Source organism: Sapajus apella, unplaced genomic scaffold (genome assembly GCF_009761245.1).
Source record: "Sapajus apella isolate SASKATOON/1434 unplaced genomic scaffold, GSC_monkey_1.0 scaffold83, whole genome shotgun sequence".
Taxonomy (NCBI): domain Eukaryota; kingdom Metazoa; phylum Chordata; class Mammalia; order Primates; family Cebidae; genus Sapajus; species Sapajus apella.
In genome coordinates this window covers 6,484,765-6,499,589 of record NW_022437023.1, presented here as the reverse complement: position 1 = coordinate 6,499,589, position 14,825 = coordinate 6,484,765, and the positions used below count along the sequence as shown (strand labels likewise).

General features: G+C 40.1%; 1 protein-coding gene across 1 annotated transcript in view; it reads right to left on the bottom strand.

Moving 5' to 3' along the window:
* DNAH8 (dynein axonemal heavy chain 8) overlaps positions 1-14,825 on the bottom strand; it is a 353,446-nt gene that overhangs the window by 72,395 nt on the left and 266,226 nt on the right. The window contains exons 79-81 of the mRNA XM_032253336.1: positions 11,563-11,684; positions 8,492-8,610; positions 6,877-7,079 (exon numbers count right to left, since the gene is read on the bottom strand). Of these exons, the coding sequence (XP_032109227.1) occupies positions 6,877-7,079; positions 8,492-8,610; positions 11,563-11,684 (444 nt within the window). The remainder of the gene's footprint in view (positions 1-6,876; positions 7,080-8,491; positions 8,611-11,562; positions 11,685-14,825) is intronic.

Genomic DNA, 14,825 nt, shown 5'->3' with positions numbered 1-14,825 from the left:
GTTTTGATTCCTTACCTTTTAATTTTAGTGTATCTAATATAGGCTTTTGCTTTGTAGTTACCATGAGGCTTACCAAAAAATCTGATATTTACAAGTTTTATTTTGTTTTGTTTTGTTTTGTTTTTAGGGACATGGTCTCCCAGACTGGAATGCAGTGGCATGATCATGGTTCACTGCAGCGTTAACCTCTGGGGCTCAAGCAGTCTTCCTGCCTCAGCCTCCTGAGGAGCTAGGACTACAGTCATACCCCACCATGCCTGGCTAATTTTTGTATTTTTTGTAGAGATGAGGTTTTGCCATGTTACCCAGGCTGGTCTTGAACTTCTGGACTAAAGTGATCTGCTTACCTTGGCTTCCCAAATTATTGGGATTACAGGTGTGAGTCACTGTGCCTGGCCAATTGTTATAAACTGATAACAACTTAACTTTGATTACAAAGATGAAAAAAAGCTACACACCTTGACTTTATTCCCCTCACACATTTTGAATTTTTGATATTACAATTTACATTTTCTATATTTCCTATTTCTTAACTAATTATTGTAGATATTATTAATTTTAGTAGTTTTGCTTTTAGTTTTCATACTAAAGGTATAAGTGGTTTACATGTCACAATTTCAGTATTGGAGTAAAAATTATGTTAGCATTCTTTTCATTGGTTTGGAAAACTCCCTTTAGCACTTCCTGTAGGACAAGCCTGATAATAATAAAGTCCCTCAGCTTTGTTTGTCTGGGAAAGTCTATATCCCTCCTTCGTTTCTGAATGATAGTTTTGCTGGGCATAGTATTCTTGGTTGGCACTTTTTTTTTCATGTTAGCACTCTGAATATATTGTCCCACTCCCTCTTGATCTGCAAGCTCTCTGCTGAGAAGCCCAATGACAGGTGTATTGAATCTCCCTTATATGTTATTTGCTTTTCTTTCTCTCACTGCTTTCAGAATCCTCTAATTGTCTTTGATCTCTAAGCGTTATAATTATATAATCTTGTGGTATCCTTATTTGGGTTGAATCTGATGGATGACCTTTGACCTTCCTGTATCTGGATATTTGTATCTTTCTCCAGTTTTCGAAAGTTTTCTGCTATTATTTCTTTGAACAAGCTTTCTACCCCTTTGCTTTTCTCAACTTCCCCTTGGGCTTCAATAACCTGAATATTTGCTCTTTTGCCATGTCTCATAGATCCTACAGCTTTCTTGTTCCTTTTCATTGTTTTTATTTCTCCTTTACTGTATATTTTCAAATAATGTATCTTTGAGCTCACCGATTCTTCTGTTTGATCAGTTCTGCTGTTAATGATTTCTATTGTGTTTTTCATTTCATTCATTGTATTTTTCACCTCCAGAATTCCTGGGTGTTTTAAAATATTTCAATCTGTTAAGTTTCTGAATTGTTTATCTGTGATTCCTGAAATTTATTCAGCTTCCTCAAAACAGTTATTTTAATTTCTTTGAGAGGTCACATACCCCCTTACTTTAGGGTTGGTTTCTATTGCCTTAGTTTGTCTGTTTGATGGAACTGTCTTTCCCTGCATATTCTTGATGCTTCTGAGTGTACAACAATGACTGTGCTTTGACAGATTAGGTATTTATTCCAATCTTCACAATCTTGCTTTGTTGGTGCCTGGTCTTCTTTTGAAGAACAGAAAAAAATTCTAATCAGAATGACTGTTGTGTTCCCTGAGCCTATAACTGCTATAGTTGTCTTAGCACTGGAGGTTGCCCTAAGTCCAGGTTTGCCACAAGCCTCATGAGAGCTCAAAAGTTGATGCAGCTCTCTGGCTCAGACAGACATTAAGAATACCCAAGAAGGGTGCCTGAACTGTGTGAGAAAGTTCATCAGGGACACAAGCCCAGAAGCCTGTCCCAGTGGCCCAGATGGGTTGTTTTCCAGCAGGTCTCTGCACAGATGGAATAGTTTCCAATTGCAGCAGGAGGGGCCAGAGCTGAGACTGGACACTTTCAGGACTTGATGTGGGGCAGCAGCTGGAAAACCCACCTCACTGGTTCAGATAGGAGTGTCTCCCAGCAGGTCTCTGCACAAATTGGATAGTTTCCTGACTACAGCAGGAGGGATTGGTGCTGAGACTGGGCCCTTTTGGGATCTGCTGGTGGATGATGGCAGAAGAGCTTATCTTATTGGCTCAGAAGGGCATGATCTCCCAGTAGATCCCTGCACAGGTAGGATAGTTTATTGACTGCAACAGAAGGGGCCAGAGCTGACAGTGGGCACATTTAGTATCTGCTGTGGTACAGAGGTTGATGAGCCCTTCTTGGAAGCTAAGATTCCCAGGCTGCTAGATATGAGCAAGCCTCCTTCTGGGCTCTTGCACGTTTAGCTCTGAGTTGGGACCTCAGCGGAGGGGAGCCGGAGACAAGCCACAGGGCAACTTTCAGGTTCACTGCCAAGATCGATGTTGGCAGGCAGATGAGCCTCTCCACTGAGGCACTAGTGTGCCTGATTCCACCTACAACCCCTGGCAGCTGGTTTTAGTTGCAGGCTCAAGGCCAAAAAGGGCTGTAGCCAAGCTCCTTAGGAAGCAGGGCCATTTCTAGGCTTCAACCTGGAAGCATAATTGGCAGAGTTGCCATTTGGGTGTCAGTTTGTACTCTCAAAACAACCCTCCTTAGAATTGGAGGATTCTAATACGGTTTCACAACCTTCTACCTATACCCCGAGGTTCTGAGAGACTTTGTCTGTAGATGGATACAGAGTTCCTGATGTGGTGGTGGGATATTAGGGAGGGATATATGGAGGGATATGACACATTTGCTGATGTCACTATAAATTTATCTTGCTTGTGATTTGGTTAAGATCCTTACATTTATATCAGGTAGGACTAATCTGTGGTTTTCTTTTCTTTTCTTTTTTTTGAGACAGAGTTCCACTCTGTTGCCCAGGCTGGGACGCAATGGCATGATCAAGGCTCACTGCAACCTCTGCCTCTTGGGTTCAAGCTATTCTCATGTCTCGGCCTCCAGAGTAGCTGGATTACATGCACCCACCACCATGTCCCGCTAATTTTTGTATTTTTAGTAGAGATGGGTTTCACCATATTGGTCAGGTTGGCCTCAAATTCCTGACCTCAGATGATCCACCCACCTCAGCCTCCCAAAGTGCTGGGACTACAGGCGTAAGCCACCACACCAGTCGAATTTCTTTATTTTACACAGTTACTACCTGGGTCGGTTTACTAGTTCAGAATAATGCAAATAAGGAAGAAAATGGGCCAGATGAAGTGGTTCACATCTGTAATCCCAACACTTTAGGAGGCCAAGGAGGGAGGATCACTTGAGCTCAGGAGTTCAAGACCAGCCTGGGCAACATAATGAGACCTCATTTCTACACACACACACACAAAAATTGCTAGGAGTAGTGGTGTCTGCCTGTAGTCCCAGCTACTCGGAAGGCTGAGGTGGGAGGATCACTTGAGCCTGGGAGGTCGAGGCTGTAGAGAGCCATGATTGCACCACCATACTCCAGTGAGACCCCGTCTCAAAAAAAAAAAAAAAAGAAAAATGCATTCTCTTTTTCCATCTTTTGGAACAGAATATACCATGTGAGAGTTCTTGAAAGTTCTAAAGGACTTATCAGAAAATTACCCAAGCCTAGAGCCTTTGCTGAGATAATAATTTTAAAACTTATACTTTTTCTCTTCCTGATTATTGGCTTATTCAGGGTTCTCTACCTTTTCTGAGGAAATTTTCTAAATTCGTATGTTTCTATAAATTTGCCAATTTTAATGAGATGCTCTAATTTATTACCATAATTACAAACCGTTCTCTCATTATTCAAAATATCAAAATATTTCATCTGTCACAATATTACATATTGTCATATCAGTTTTCCCACTTCTACTTTTGTGTACTTGTGGGTTTTTATGTATTTGTTCTCTTTTGTTTGTTTTTAGATATTCTTTTTAAGCCCAACCTTCCTCTGAGACCTCCCTCCTCCCCTACTCAGGTTCCTAGAAGGGCTCTCATGCTAAATCCATTGCTTTCTCCACTTTGTCCAGGTACCCAGTACTTTGTGCAGAGTTTATCTGCTCCAAATTTCTCACTACAGGTCTTGACCAGTACAAGGCTATATCCATAACCTGAAGTTTTCCTTCTCTTTTCCTACAAAAACCTATTTGAGTCTGTCCCATTCTCATGTTACTTTCAGGTAACTGGTTAATTCATTCAATGAAAACAATGAGAAAGAATGAAAGAGAAAGACCAATGAGATCACTAAAGTGGGGTTCCTGAGATAAGTCTTGAACCAGATCTGCCACCAACTAGATCTGGGGTCTTATCTCCAGACCACAGTTTTACTCAACTGTAAAAAAAAAAAAAAAAAGTTGAGGATTTCAAGATTTCCAGTCTCACTCACCTTAAGCATTCTGTAATTATTTATTATCTGGATTTTCAAATAAAATATTTTTTATTATATTTCAGGTTCTGAGGTACATGTGCAGATCATGCAGGATTGTTACATAGATATACACATGCCTTGGTGGTTTGCTGCATCCATCCCCCTGTCATTTACATTAGGTATTTCTCCTAATATTATCCCTCCCCAATGCCCCCAACCCCTGCTATCCCTCCTCTACCCACCCCCAACAGGCCCCATGTGTGATGTTCCCCTCCCTGTGTCCATGTGTTCTGACTAAATTAACATGTTGCTCTGTCTGCGTAATAGGTCCATTTTAACAGCTGTCTTTGGGACTTTCAATCCAAAGCAGCAAGCAGCATGAGATTTCCTAATACTGCTAAAAATGATTTGGCAATAGGATTCATTTAATCCTGCAGTGTTAAAACCAAATCTATGCTGTTTCAGTATCCTAATAATCAATTAGGATTATTTGAGTGCCATTGCACTCCAGTCTGGGTGACAAGAGTGAGACGCTGTCTTAAAAAAAAAAAAAAAAAGGATTGTTTTGGAAAAAGTAAAGTAGTAACAAGAAATGGAAATCAGCAAATTGCCAAGCAAAGCAGTATGATAACACTAAAGGAGTAAAGGAGATAGTACGAGTCTACCCTTTTGTATTCATTGAATGTCAGTTATAACTTCTCCCAAAGGAGACCTTGAATTTCTTAATTATGTTCTTAAATGACAACATTTGGAATGGCAACTCTAGTTGAATACTCCTTCTTCTAGGGATTGTATCTTCTTCTAAGAAATGCCCCCCATATCAGCTCCATACATAAGGTTTCTACTATGAACCTATCTCCAGAGCAACAGTTCATTGATTGGCCCAGAAAGGAGTGAATGACCAAAGCTAAGCCAAGGAGTTACTTCCCTGGATATTGGGACTTGGGACCAAGACAATAAGAGGAGTTTCCCTGAGAGTGCTGAACACTCTGAGCATGTAAGCAATGAAGCCCATGACTCACCAGAAACCACATATTCTGCCAGGTGGAGTAGAATGGTAAGTGGCAAGAGAGAAAAAAGACACCTGTGGGCAGAGAGAAGTGACGCATAGAGGCAGCTGGATAAACACTTACAGAGAAACAGATTTGAGAGAGATTTGCAAACTATAAGGCTACTAGAGAGGTGTCACTCTTAAATAAACGCAGACAGCTGGTGTGCTACAATAAATACTAAAGAAAAACTGGCTACTTTGAAGATAGCTAATGATACTCAACTGTGAGCAACTGCCTACAGAACCTGGGAGCTCTTTGCACTGGTATCAGTGTTCAGATAGAAGACCATGGCCATTGAACACTGATCCACTGAGAACATAGAACAGTGTGGTGACAACAAATAGAGCAAGGTCGAAATGAGAAAAGATGACCTGAACATGGACCCTGCTACCATAAGCTTATGATTCGTGCAGAGGAACATGTGACTAATACATGGACATGGCTGAACTGATTTTATATCATGCTCATGTCGACTATGTAATAAATTCAATGTAATTTAACTTCACAGGATAGATTGAGTGATTCATAATCACTTAAATACTCAAAAGGCATGAGTGGATTAACTCTACAAGGTATAATTATAGATATCTGAACCTAGAAGATTGCAAATGGCAATGTCAGCAACATTCAGATTTTTCAGAGTATGAATGAAACAAGAGATAAACAGTCCTTACAGGATGGCTCAGTCCTGTCAAGGTGTGGTCTGCATTCCTGTCCTTTAGTCCTGCTGACAGTCACACTTGTAAACACTTCAATGTTTGTAACTCCTTGCCCTATCTCCTTCCCCTGGAGTAATTTTCTATCTCCCAACATCGCACCCTATCTATTTTTTAAGTTCCTACTCAAATATCAGTGTGATGCTTTCCCCTATACCCCAGGCAATCTGAGTAGCTTTGAATCCTGTGATCAGCCACTTCTATGAAACGATTTCTACAGTTGTCACATTGCCTTAAATTACATGTTTACATGCCTGTCTTTCCCAGCTATGGCATATTCATCGCTGTACTCCTCAAATCTAGCACACTGCCCGTACTGAATGGTTATTGAGTGAAAGCATGAAATAATCCCTAATTACAATGCATTATAATAATGGTTATAGTTTTTCAATTTGTGACAAAATTAACTCTGCTGTAATTTTATATAGACATAGCAATAACATAAACTTTGGTTGTTGTGTGTTCATTCTTGTTAGCTGTCCATGCAATACAGCTATCTCTTTAGAACCTTAGAACTTAAAAACACAACCAATCAAAAAAACAGTATATGGTAGGTGAGCACGTTCTTCTCTAAACAAAGATACCTATATCATACCTTCACTTTAGGAGGCATGAAAGGATGAAAGAGGAATACATTTGATATTTTTTGAATTCTGTTTTAAATATATTTCTAAGAATCAGCTATAAAATTACAAAAGGCAACATTTGGGCAAAAAATATGGACGTGTTGCTAAATTTTGTAGATTGCTAATCCTACCCAGTTTCAGTTTCTTGGCCAATGCGTCAATTTGATTGGTGGGGTCAGACCCCATGGACAGGAAACATATCAGAGGTGTCCGGGTATCACTTTCTTCCCAAGTTTTCTCCAGATTTAAGATAACTGGTTCTGTGTACTTCTCCTCCAAAGAATCTGCAATATACTTTCTTGCTTGAAAAACAGTACGGTCTGGGCACCAAGACCTAAAAATGAATACAAGTTAGCCAAAATAAACTAAATGTGTTCATTTTATATTCTGTCTCATTCTGAGTAAGTAAAAACACACATTTAATTAGCAAAAGGGCAACGAGCTAATTCCTACTTTTCCACATCTGTGTAAGAGGAACGGCAAGGTTTCCTATCCATGGAGGAACACAAATTTAATTGCATGGTTTTGGTGCCAGCCAGGTATTGGCAAGAAGTAGGGCAGAGCCCATAGCAACACAGTATCCTCTATCAGCTCCAATATATAGTAGCGGCTGACCTGCCACACACTCTGAAGCTCCACAACATTCAGGGGAAGAACCAACATGCCAAACATGCCAAGAGTAAGTTGGTCAGCAAGCATTTGTGGCATACCATTTGTGTAGTGTGCACCATAGTAAGTTCTACACACACAGACACATTGGATAAGAATCATTTAATACTGACATGATAAAGCAAAGATAAGTCTCACAGACTCTTTTTTTTTTTTTTTTGCTACTAGATTGCAGGTTTGACATAGATCTAATTTTAAAATGATGGATTAAATATAGACACATTTGGTCCAATAAAATCAAGTAGCCCTTTTATTCTCTGCAGACTATGAGGTCAACATTAGTGTTGTTCTGGTCACTCTTGATGGTGACAAGAGCTACAAAACAACTTTTTCTAAGAAGTGCAAACTTTAGTGCATAACATTAGGAAAGATAAAAACGGCTTCAAAATAACCCTACCTCTCTTCATTTTTCATTTGGGGGCCTCACACCCCTGCTTTACTCTTCTGCCTTACCCACCCGTCATACATACACACACACACACACACACACACACGCACTCACACACAGATTTTTTTCCAATGTGGACTGTCTCTGAGTTACAGGCTACTGAGAAAATGTAAAAAGTGAAAAGAGAGGGGGATTTTCTTCTTTAATGTCAAATTTTGTTTCCATTTTGATAGCCAAAAATAGCATTATATATATTTTAAATTCAGTGCAATATTGGTTTTTTTCTCAAACACAATTTAAATTTAGCTTATAAACTAATTGTCTTGTAACTGTGTGAGGTCTGGTTTTTTTTAAAGAAATAAATTTAATAATAAATGATTTACGCTCAATGGTAATCATGAACAAAGTGAATAATAAAAGCATATTTTTCACACTTTTTGCTAAAAACACTATCATTAATACATTGTCAAAATACATCATTCCCTGCCATCATCACCTTTTTATTTAAGAACTGCCATCTAAAACCATAATCTGGGAGTACATACATTTCTTACAATATTAGATTTGTGCAAAAAGAATTGTGGGTTTTGCCATTACTTTCAATGACAGCAATACAGTGAAGTAAACTCATTGAGATAAAATCTGTAATTTAGCGATATTTTGAGTGATGCTTCTAGGTCTGCTCTCACCTGATAAGTAAAAGTTTACGGCAGGTATCTAGTGAATCATTATATCCATCAGGGATAATTTCCTCCTCTGGAGCATCTTTATCAAACCAGCTTTTCCACCCCTTCTCATTACGAGATATCTAAAAGAAGCAAGCCAATTAGCAAGTCACAGAGCTATATGTAATTGGAATATATTAGAAAGGATTCTAAATCACCTTAGAGGGTCATTCTTTACAGGTAGATAATTTTTCAAGCATAACACAGTTTAAACCTTTCTTCAGGATCAATGACTTGAATAATGTGGATATTACTATTTCCTTTCAGTTCTTCTTCCATTATTTTCTACATTATTTGCTATGATTAGGATCATGTGTCGACTGCACCAAATGATTGGGCCGGAAGAAACACAAATCAAGGTTTCTCAAGCTTGGTATTACTGTCATTTGGATCTGAATATTTTTATGTCAGGGGGCTGTCTTGGGCAGTGTAGGATGTTTAGCAGCGTCCCTATCCACTGGATACCAGTAGCACCCTCCACCCGGGTCCCAACAATCGAAAATGTCTCCAGACATGGCCAAATGCCCCTGGGGGTGGGTAGATTATCCTCAGTTGAGTGCCACTAACAGACCATTCTGATAACCCAACCTCTAAATGTTGATCTCTACTTAAAAAATAGTGATAGATGACAAAATCAAAACTGTTATTTTCCTAGTGATCCCTCACCTTGAGACCTAAAACTTAATAATGAAAGGAGCCTCTCCAAGAGCTAGTCTCAAATATTGTTCAGAAGCATGAAATAAGGTTTTAGAGCATGAAATCAGGTTTTTAGAGGCATTAAAATGTGCTCCCTGCAGCCCAAGTGCCATCAAGACTAATTACAAAAACTATAGATTATTAAGCCAATCCCTGCTCTTCAGCAACAAACAGGCTGGGTTCTTCAGACAGTGTTTGTAAGTGTGCTTTTAAAAAAGCCATGGCAAGCAATAATAGCAAATAGCAAAGGCTCATATAGCAGATACCATGTGCCAGACTTGAGGATTACACTTTTTCCTCTATTACCCCTACCTTTTATTGAGGCATAGAGAGTTTAAATAACTGTTCAAAGTCTCTTATCTATGATGTGAACAATTCATCATATAGGATACAGATAGAATATAAACTAATAATAAGACAATTACTCTGTAACTCAGTTGTTCCCACTTTGTCCCTGGGTCACTAAAAGATGAAGGGAATTTCTGAAATATTTCACAACTGCCATCTATCTCCTGAAGATTGCAGCAGCTCTCTCTGGCTGGCTGCCCTCAAAGAAACTGCCTGCACGGCAGAGACTGAATGTCGTCAGCCCTACCTTGCTGCACATGCACCTGTGCACTGCTGCCCACAGTGCCCCCCGGAGGCCTCCTCCACAACTGCTGGAGAGAAGGAGGCACAGGAAGAAAGTGGATGACTATTCTTCATCTACTGACCTTCCACCTGCTAATTTTGACTTGACCACTCTAAAGCTTCTGGGGTGAGCTGCAGCCACGATGGGTGATAAGATGACTTCCAGCCCCTGGATGTCCACCTCCATTTCTCATTCATTTTCCTGGCCTTTGGCTTGGGATGCCAAGGTCAGGGCAGCTGCTCTTTGAGGTTATTTTGTTTCAGTTCCTGACACCCACTCAGCTGGGAAACTGATCTTCTGCTTCCTCCTTTCCTTCCCACAGGCAGGCCAGACTAATGGTCACCTGACTGCAGGTCTCTGCTGAAATTTTGCAACCTTCCTGAGAACTGCTCCTCACCCCTCTTCTGGCTTGTCTTGTGGTGGAAGAGGAGTTGGATAGAAATAACTCATGATGGCATGGGAAGAGCATGAGCTTTGCCACTTACTGACGATGAGGTCTTGGGCAAGTACTTAACCTCTTTGTAGCTCCATTTTCTCATCTACAAATTAGGGTTAATAACCCCGCCCTTCCATGGGAGGGTTGTTGTTGCAAACTACCTATCCCATAGTAAGCAGTAATAGCTACTAGATTCTACATCATGGGTACTTAAAATCTAGTTGGCAGAGGCAAACAAAAATAAATATCCTTGTATCAATATGAACCATCAGTAGAGGACATGGGTTTGAGTGATTTTTCTAGTGGTTCTTGATGATCTCCCTTCCCAATCTCTGACCAGATTGAGATCACTTTCTTTTTCCAAGCATTTGTTTGTGCTTGGAGAACTCATCTGTGGTTGTACTACAAAGCTCTCTATTCATCCACAGATGGAACCCAGAGAGTTTATCCAATTGACTCCAGCCCAACCAGTATGAATATGTAGAGTCTACACAATGTTTCAGAAATGCCACTGAACAAACAGAGGCAGCTAACACAGTATGTTGGGTGAGGGATTGGTGATTACAGCGTGAGGCTCTGCCAACCTGCCGTCTACCTATGGCCCTACCTGTCAGTCAATAGCAGCCACGGAAAAAAAATTATTGTCATCTGACCCTGGGAAACTGCAGACTCCATCAGTAACAGGCAGTTGTAGCCAACAGACCCCAATAAGAAACAGCTATCTTTGCTCTGAGTTGCATGATTTTTTTCCAGTGACAATTGACTCAACAATTAATCCACAGTAATCAACGCACATTTTCAAATAAGAAAAAAAATCAACAGGTAAATCAGTACCTATTTCTCCATTTTCACCATTATATTTTACCACTAAAATAATTTTTTAGAGGGACCTCAGCCTCTTAATTTGACTCACATTCAAATCCACGCAAATTACTTAATCATAGGCAGAAGTTAAAGTATAAAAGCATGGATCGTCTATAATAAAAGGATCCATCCACTGGTTCTGATTCCAGCAGCAATTCAAACAGCCACACAAAATGGCCCAAGCCCGCCACACAGGAGGAAAACATAGTTGGCTGCACCTATGAAGAGGGTAACCCTGAGGTCCATCTGCCCAAGATCTCTCCCAGATAGCCACAGAGCCTCAAATCCAAACTATTGGGTAGATTTTTTTAGGGTGAAGGAATTGCTGCCAGGAAGCCCTAGTTTAAGTGGCCCAGGTGTGTTTGGGTTTGCAGATCTGCACTTTTAACCAGCCCTTTATTGCATTACCTGGTTCATAATTTCTGCAAATTGTGGAAGTTTACTCAGCTCCACAAGATTCAGCCAAGTCATGTCAAGGATCCAGCGGAAGGGTTTGGGAGGGCAGGCTTTCAGATCCAGAGCTGCTCCCCCTGCGGAAGAGCATCAGATGGGGTGAATTGGGCGAGCCTGTACTTCATTTTTTCAAATTTATTTTCCAAATAATAAAAGCAAGGTAGCCACATTACTGAAAATGTGGAAAATTGGAAAATAATATTACAGAAAATGTGGGGGTTTTTTTAGTACATTTCCTTGAAGTCTTAATGTTTTATTTACTGATTTATATCATCTTATAAGGTACAAATAACAACTCTGTCATTTTTCCCTGCAAAGAATTTTTCAAGTGGTTATAACTGTTTGCTTTTTAACTTATTTTAAACAACATAAAATTTATAATTTTGATATAAATGAATATGTTGATCTTTTCATGTGTGAGATTTTTAAATACCATTTGTTAGTCATTACTCCTCCAGAAGCTTGCCATTAAACACCACTTGTTACCAGATCAAACAGATAGATAGATAGATGGATGGGTTAGGGTTAGGGTTAGGGTTAGAGTTAGGGTTAGGGTTAGGGTTAAGGTTGGAGTTGGCATTAGGGAAGAAGGGTAGGAGAAAGGGAAGCTAGAGATAGAAAGAAAGAGGGAGGGAAGAAAGAAGTGAAGGAGGAAATGATGTAACAGATCTATGGGTTTTTAGTGGATGACTAACATTTAAATAATTTATCTATTCATTGATTGAACAAATATTTATTGAGCACCCTCTAGGTATTTGGTATGTTCCAGGCACTGGGGGTATAGCAGAGAAAACCCAACCAGGCCCTCGCATTTACAGAGCTTGAATCTGGTAGAGAATGAGTTATAGCATTGGATCATATTCTGAAGCAAATCACAGGTCAAATGAGTATGGCCAGCATTATCCAATGAAATACATTATTATATTTACAATTACAAAATTCCTCTACTGTATATCTTTAGTAATGTATCATAATAATTCCAGCTCTACTGTTGCTTAGTTCAGATGTATGCAAAATAGTGATTCTTGAACTTATAAATCTTATCATCTTCCTTAGGAACTCATCATTCCTTCCAGTTTCACAAATCAACTCATGGACCAAAAAAGAGGGATGAGTGGAACTACACGTCTTTGCTCTCCCTATTTAGCATCGTCCTGAGTAGCTGTATGAACTAACGTCCTTTTTTACGTAAACCCTTTGCTCCACCACAGAGTACTTGGGAATCTGCGGCTCTGAGTGCAACACCTTTAGAACAACATGTAAACCTTCTTCTCACCATCTGTCCCGCTGCAACCTGGAGACAGAGGAAGTCTCTCTGGAGCGCCAGTATTGCTAATGTAAGAGTCACTGGTGTGAGAAGCAACCACTAGAGAGGGCCATCTGCAGCTCTAACAGATTCTGTTGCTCTAACACAGAGACAAACTCACCCCTTTTCTTCTTGGTTGTTTCCAAATAAATGTTTTCATGTAATCCTGAGCCTTAGAGACACCAAGAGAAGAAATCTAAGCTACCTTTGTGTTTCCAAACATATTGAGCACCTAAACTAACCCAGCAATGACAGCCCTTCCCATTCCCCAAATATCCTGGCTCTGTCACTAGCTACATAAACTTGGACAAAAAATATGAATCCTTCTCAGTTTCCTCATCTGACAAATGCATGTCTAATAGAATCTACCAGATTGGTTGCTGTGACGGTTAAATATATTAATGTATCTAGAACAGTACAGAACCATAATAAAAGCTATGAAATCATTAGCTGTTTTTCTGACATTCATTCTCTCTCTCTCTCTCTCTTTTTCCCTGCTTGGAACGTCCAGGTCCAGTCCAATTTGGAAGGCAAGAAAAGAACCCCTAAGGTGTCTTTTTGTTCATAGTCCATGACAAAAAAAAAATAATAATATCTTTCTAAAATAACCAGGCAGGGAAGAAAGCTACATCCATTGTTCTATAATGCAGGATTGCCCCCTGGTATCCATTTAATTTTTCAAAGTGTTCTGACATTTTTGGTTGAAGAAGAAAGTCAAAGCCACATTCCAAATATTGCAGAAAGCAAGTAGTAATTGAAACAAAAAAAAATTGTCACTCTTGGAAAATCAAACATTTCTGCTATTCTTCCACTCTCCCCATTAAGTATTGAGTTCAAAATGATTTTTAAAAGTGTCTATGATCTAAGGACCATATTTGTTAACTTTGTAAAAAGCATTAAAAACAAAGTCATACCATCTTTTAAAAAATAATTCAGTCAAAATGTAAGCTAGTTCAAAACTAAAACAAATTTTATAATAAACCTTTTTGCTTGAAAGGAAAAACTCTTATTGCTGAGCCAATTGTACTGCTGTCAATCAACCTAACATACAATCCCAAATTAAACTTCTTAAAGCACTGTTCTGTTCATGCCACATCCCTGCTCATAAAATGTTCGATGGCTCCCTACTGACAACTAAATTAAATCCAAACTCCTCTCACTAGCTCTCCTAGCCCTATACAGTATAGTTCTCCCTGACTCCAGTTTTATGAAATGCGGTCACAAATGTGCTCACACCACAACCCATGTGTTCAGCCTTATTTTTCTGTAACAAATCTAATCCTCCCCAATGAATTCCCTCCCCATTATGTTGCCATGTTTCTCAGTCTCCTCTGATTTACCCACCCTCTTTCAATAACCCAGTCTCTTTTGGGTAGTAGCTCTGGTCTGGCAGGTTGGTGGGTGGGAGAGGAGAGACAGGGTGGGATTATGTCTTAGTGAAACCATGCCTCAGGTCTGCAGGCTACTCTCCAGGCTCCACATGCCTCAGTTGCAAGCTGGGTCCCTGTACTGTATCCTCTGCGCTACGACAAGTGTTATCTGACCTGTCGGGGCCCTGGGCTGCAATCCACTGCCCCAGCACCTGGCTTTGGTCCTTTGTCTCCAGGTACAAAGTTATCTTTCTCTGCAGGTTTTTGGTTTGACCTCCAGTCTCTGCTGCGCGCCAGTCCTCTCAACACCTGAATGTCACCACATTCCTACTTGCCAAGCCTCAGGCTCACCAGTCCAGCCACTCCCCTGCTTCCATGGTGGGCGTGGCACTGGGCAGAATGCAGGGGCATCTCCTATGTGGAAGTTTCTCTAGCACTCTCCTCTACTCACATCCCTCAGGAGGCAAGGAAGAGATGAGATCTTGCGCCCAATCTCCTCTTTCTATCTCTGATCTTTTTTCTTCCCACCATCCATTGCGGAC